Source organism: Pygocentrus nattereri, chromosome 4, assembly GCF_015220715.1.
Source record: "Pygocentrus nattereri isolate fPygNat1 chromosome 4, fPygNat1.pri, whole genome shotgun sequence".
NCBI lineage: Eukaryota > Metazoa > Chordata > Actinopteri > Characiformes > Serrasalmidae > Pygocentrus > Pygocentrus nattereri.
Window position 1 is genome coordinate 6691514 of NC_051214.1, and position 6000 is coordinate 6697513.

The 6000-nt window shown below is 41.7% G+C and overlaps 1 protein-coding gene across 2 annotated transcripts; it reads left to right on the forward strand.

The window, feature by feature from the left end:
* Window positions 1–49: 49 nt before the first annotated feature.
* LOC108411749 lies at window positions 50–4202 on the forward strand. Of its 2 annotated transcripts, XM_017683477.2 has the most exons (5): window positions 50–173; window positions 310–624; window positions 1839–1955; window positions 2063–2127; window positions 3804–4202. In XM_017683477.2, the coding sequence occupies exons 1-5, from the start codon at window positions 125–127 to the stop codon at window positions 3906–3908; spliced, it is 651 nt and encodes a 216-aa protein (XP_017538966.2). In that variant the 5' UTR covers window positions 50–124; the 3' UTR covers window positions 3909–4202. The 2 variants fall into 2 exon arrangements, with proteins under 2 accessions (XP_017538966.2, XP_017538967.2); XM_017683478.2 differs by lacking the exon at window positions 1839–1955.
* Window positions 4203–6000: the final 1798 nt, after the last annotated feature.

Here is a 6000-nt window from a genome sequence, read left to right on the forward strand (position 1 = left end):
GTATACAGGGCTAGTGTAGTGCTGGGTGTGGAGCGGTCAGTGTGCTGTGGACTCAGTGTTGTATACAGGGCTAGTGTAGTGCTGGGTGTGGAGCGGTCAGTGTGCTGTGGACTCAGTGTTGAAGATGTTGCTGACTTTCTATCTTCTCTTCATTGGGCTGTGTGTTACTCAAGGTGAATATGACATGCTTTTTGATAATCAGAACATTGTTAATGTATCTTCTGATCAAAGTTTCTACTAATCAAATCTGCTTTTTTCTTATATATGAAATAATATGTTTTCTGATCTTACTGATATGTGGTTCTGGAGGCTGCACTCTGGTGGAAATGAGTGAAACATTGCCTATGATAGGACATACAGGAGGGTCAGTACTGCTGCCCTGCTACTGCACTGACCTACACACAGGACCTGGGACATTCAGCTGGAATCACCACACAAACAAAGGCACATGGGAAAACATACTCAGTGAGAGTGGTCAGTACAGAGACAGAGTTCAGCTGGTTAATGGTCACTCTCCAGGAAATCTCTCTCTATTCATATCACCCCTGACTGAAGAGGATAGAGGAGATTACCAGTGTCTTGTTCAAGGGAGTGGATACATCTATTTTAAACTCACTGTTAAAGGTAAGAAACACATTTGGATGTTTTCTTTGTGCAAAGTTAATCTTATTAATAGATGTGATGATGTATGTATACGTATTTATGAGCTGTGGTTACTGTTACATTAGAAATGGTCCTTCGGTGAGTTCTGCAGTGAGGGTGTGTGTAGAGTAGGGGTGTGTGGATTGTGATTGGAGTGTGTTGTGAAGTCAGTGTTGTTTACTGTAGTGGTCAGTGGACACCAGTCAAACCACTATAACTACTCCATTGTGTGTTAGCTAAACATTACTGGCATGAACATATCACATGACAGTGTGGCTAAAGCATGTAACATGCTTTACATTCTCTCACACATACACAGTTCATATCACATATTTAGTTCCACATATATCAACAGTGTTAAATATTATGCATTAAATATTACACATTGCATTTTACTGATGCTGCCCCCTCACTGTGCTGACCCACACTCACTCAGGCTGTGGCACTCCTCTACATATCTTCCTGCCAGTGCAGCATTTCTTCCCCCTCTCCTAATAAACCTGCCTCTGACCACACAGCACCTCTTCTCTGGACAGTCAGGTTTTTCTGTGTCTTCCCCGCTCTCTTGTTGTTGGTCAGGATGTGCCACTGCTGAATATCTCAAACAGAGAACAGATACAGGGTCAATGTACATTTTTTACATTTACGGCATTTGGCAGACGCTCTTATCCAGAGCGACTTACAGTTTGATCAGTTTACACAGGTAGGTGAAAGTACTGTTAGGAGTCTTGCCCAGGGACTCTTATTGGTATAGTGTAGGGTGCTTGTCTAAGCAGGGGATTGAACCCCAGTCTACAGCGTAGTAGAATGTTGTGTCTGATTCCTCATTTGAGTTTGTTTGGGCGTTGTTTTCTGATCCCAACAGTGTTTTACCTTCAATAGTGATTCTAACAAGCGTGTATAGCAGCAGCAGGGCAGCAGTACTAACCCATATTGTATGTGATTATATATATATATATATATATATCTCTGTCTCTCTCTCTGTCTCTCTCTCTCTGTCTCTCTCTCTCTCTCTGTCTCTCTCTCTCTCTCTGTCTCTCTCTCTCTCTCTGTCTCTCTGTCTGTCTCTCTCTCTCTGTCTGTCTCTCTCTCTGTCTCTCTCTCTGTCTCTCTCTCTGTCTCTCTCTCTGTCTCTCTCTCTGTCTCTCTGTCTGTCTCTCTCTGTCTCTCTCTCTGTCTCCGAACGTACACTTTAGGTTCCACACATACAGATTCTCCCACTACCTCAACTCCCAGCGTGCATTTCTTCATCTTTATTCCTGTTGTTTTCCTCTTGTTGGGACTTGGAGGAATCATCTTATGGAAATACAGAGGTACACACACACACACACACACACACACACACACACACACACACACACTCACTCTTTTGAGACATGTGCGGTAAGTGTGTCTCTCTCTGTGTGGTTTCATTCTGTAGGACAGAGACAAGGCCAGATAGAGAGAGGAGAACAAAGAGGGACGAAGAGAGAGCAGGAGACAGAGGTGAGTTCATACAATCTATTACATCAATCACATCCCTTTATATCTCATCACATCGTACCATATGCTATTATATCCCCTCATATCTTCTCATCTCATCACATCCCCTCATAACCCAACACATCCCATAGGTCTGGCTCCTTAATGGGAACTGGCTTTTTGGTTACCAGATCTCATCACATTCAATCATATTTCATCATATTCCATTCCATTCCATCATATTCAGCCATGTACCACAGGTAGTAAGATGATGGTCGTAAAATTTGCAGTTCAAAGAAAGGCCTCTCAAAAGTATTAAGTTTACAGGAAAATTTCCCAAAAGTTCTCATCTTTCTGTGTAAGTTAATACAACAGGGGTATATTTTCGAACATTACTGTTTTTCCACACAGTGTAAAGCACGGCTTAAACAAAAACTTTGAAGTTTTCATTTTTTAACTTCCCAACTGTAACTTGCCAACCAGATTCAGACGCTCGCGGATGTAAAACACAAATGAGGCTTTACTGAAGGATTCAAAGTCCTGAGTCGTCGTCACAAAACAGGCATGGGTCAAATCCAAAAGGCATAGCAAATGCAACCAGACGTAAAAAAACAGGAGACAGATAATAAGGCAAACAATCCCAAGGGCAGAGCAAAAAGGCAGAGTCGAAAGAGCAAAAGGCAAAGGTCAAAAACAATGGATAGACCACTCAGTAGATCACAAAAGTAAATACAATACCTCACAACTATCTACTGCTAAAGCCCGGGCTTAACTTAGGTTAGTATATAGTAAGTCATATGACTAATAACACAGGTGACAAACATTAGTACTCTGGAGATCTAGAGCGCTGATAGGAGCGTAAAGTCATGTGAGTAGTCAGGTCTCTCTGAGGAGTCTGGGAGATTGAGTCCAGATCCACACTGGGACTTGGTGGATGCATGACACCAACTTTTAGGGAAAGTTAATGTAAAGAGAGTTTATCCTTTAATATTGGTTTGTATGTTTTGGAGCATTTCTATTGGTACATTGATCATAAAATGTCCACAGGTTGTAAAGGGCAGCTGACATGTTCAAATGAAATAAATAAATCACTAACTAAATAAATAACTATATAAATAAATAAATAAAAAATAAATAAAAAGAGACATTTGTCCTAGCAACTACAACATACAGATATGAGTATTGTGGTTTATATACTCACCGGCCAGTAAAAGGTTGGACCCCCTTTTGCCTTCAGAACTGCCTTAATTCTTCGTGGCAGACTTTCAACGAGGTGTTGGAAACGTTCCTCAGAGATTCTGGTTGGTTATTTGAGTTCCTGCTGCCTTTCTATCGTCTGGAACCAGTCTGCCCATTCTCCTCTGACCTCTCACATCAACAAGGCATTTTCATCCACACAACTGACTGCTCACTGGATATTTCCTCTTTTTCGGACCGTTCTCTGTAAACCCTAGAGATGGTTGAGCGTGAAAATCCCAGTAGATCAGCAGTTTCTGAAATACTCAGACCAGCCCGTCTGGCACCAACAACCACGCCACATTCAAAGCCAGACATACTTAGACATACTTATATAGAGACATTCATATCTGCATATACACAAATAATCACACTGTCTTTAGCTCCTTTCACGTTGGCTCTTTCAAATCCTACTCAGTTTATTGTATTTCTATGTCATGCGTGCCTTTGTGTTTTATCTGTAGGATGATGTGACATACTTTACTGTAGCCCACAGTAACACAACCAGCTTACCCACAATCCCCGACGCTGGAGATAAGACGGAATATGCCACCATCAGAGTCAACTAACAACACCTCCACCCTCCCCCACCACCATGTGTGGAGATTTTTTCTTCATTGACTTTTTTCTTTTTTTTTTGCTTTTTTGATGGAGTTTATTGGAATATGATTTTAATGAAATGTGTACAAACAAAACAGAAATATAGTAAATAAATGAATGTCTCAGCTGTAAATTAAAGTCTTTATTTTTTATCTTCAGTATTATCATGAACGTATTGAGTTGGTAAATTGCCCCCAGGTGTGAGTGCGTGAGTGAATGTGTGTGTCTGTCTGTCTGCCCTGCGTTGAACTGGCGACCTGTGCAGGGTGTATCCTGCCTTCTGTCCAATGGCAGCTGGGATAGGCTCCAGCCACTCCCCGTCCCTGATCTTAATCTCTTATCAATTGAACCTCGTTTTATTTTTATTATTATTTTTATCTATTTTTATCTTTTTTTCTCACTGTTAGTTTTAATTGTCTTTTAATTTAAAATGATTAAATACAGATATTATTTTCTTTGTCATGTCAATCCCTGTTTTTGTAAATACTTGGCTACATTGAAAATGAGGGTTTCCCTCAATGTATTTCTGAGTCAGAATAAAGGTTGATTGATTGATTGATTGACTGATTGATTGATTGATATTTAATCAAATAATAACCTCTTTTTCAAATGCACGTGAGTGATATCTGATCAGCAGTGATCCTACTGAGACTGCGTTCCAGTGATGAATGAGGTCGATAGGAGCTGAAAAATTGTATTACATCAGATATGAGCTACAATCAACCTGCAAAGCAAGGAAGCCTAAAGGTGAGGTCGTGAGGTCAGCAGCTGCTCTGAGATCACTTTATTGTTTCCACGCTGAATCTCATGCGACTTGAAACAACCATGGGCCTCTGTGTTCTCTAGTTATGGACACGACAGACACTGAAAAGAAATTGAAGGCTTGATGTAATGGCAATAGTTAGCAATAGTTGCTAATCAGTGGTTGGAGGGCTGAGACGTTAAAGCAAAGCGTGGTATAACGATTTTATTTGGCCGTTATTTTTACATGGTCAACCCCATGTCTACATACCTGACTAGGCTACTGCACTGGCAGAAACAGTCCTGTTTCCACATCAAATTTTATAAATAGAGATACATAAATAATTAAATAAAAACCCAGCACTGCCGTGCAATCTTCATAGACGATCATTGACAGTAGAACAACATATGGAATTTCTGCTCTCCTAGATCTGCCCCAGACAACTGTAAGTGCTATTCTTATGAAACAGAACCATTTAGAAACAACAATAGCTTGAAGTGGTATACTACACTGACAAGTGTACACTGGGTGACAAGAGTGCAAAAATCATCTATCCTTTGTTGCACTGTTCATTACAGAGTTCCAAACTGCTTCTGGAAGCAACATCAGCACAAGAACTGTATGTCAGGGGTTTCATTAAGTGGGTTTCCGTTTCTGCCCCAAGCGTCGTCGAGAGATCTGCATGGACTTTTTAATTCCTGCGCCCATCTACTCCAAGTACCAGTCACTTTTGCCTATTGGGGCAGTTGTGGGCTGGAGGTTAGGGAACTAGCCCTGTTACAGGAAGGTGGCTGCTACAATCCCCTGAGCTGATAGTATGTGACTGAAGTACCATTGAGGAAGGCATCTAACGCCAACTGCTCCCGGGGCACTGTGGACAGGGCTGCCCACTGCTCTGGGCAAGTGTGCTTACTGTCCCCTAGTGTTGTCTTTGACTGTATGGATGGGTTAAATGCGGAGGTGAAATTTTCCTGTTGTGAGACTAAGAAGGGTATCTTTTTTTTTACCCAATTTTTTCCCAATTCAGTCGTCTCCAATTCCACCTGCTAGTCAGGACTCCCCCAATCACACAATACTATCAACGCTAGGAGGGTGAAGGTTAGCACAGGCTGTGAAACTTGTGAAGTCCTACCATATCTTTTCGAACCATTGCTCACGCAACGTCATTGAACAGCCGAACACACTTGGAGGAAAGCGTCAACTGTCAGATCTGTTGCGCCTACACTGACTAGCATTGCGTTGAGTGATGGGGGGAGAAGAGGGGCCATCCTACCCACCCAGAGAGCGAGGCCAATTGTGCTTTCTTGGAATCCCGGCTA

Excerpts from the sequence above, each read along its gene's own strand:
- LOC108411749 (XM_017683477.2), top strand. The coding sequence starts at position 125 with ATGTTGCTGACTTTCTATCTTCTCTTCATTGGGCTGTGTGTTACTCAA. Across the intron at positions 625-1,838 it reads TTTTAAACTCACTGTTAAAG|GTTCCACACATACAGATTCT; the intron begins GTAAGAAACACA and ends CGTACACTTTAG. Across the intron at positions 2,128-3,803 it reads AGAGAGAGCAGGAGACAGAG|GATGATGTGACATACTTTAC; the intron begins GTGAGTTCATAC and ends TTTTATCTGTAG.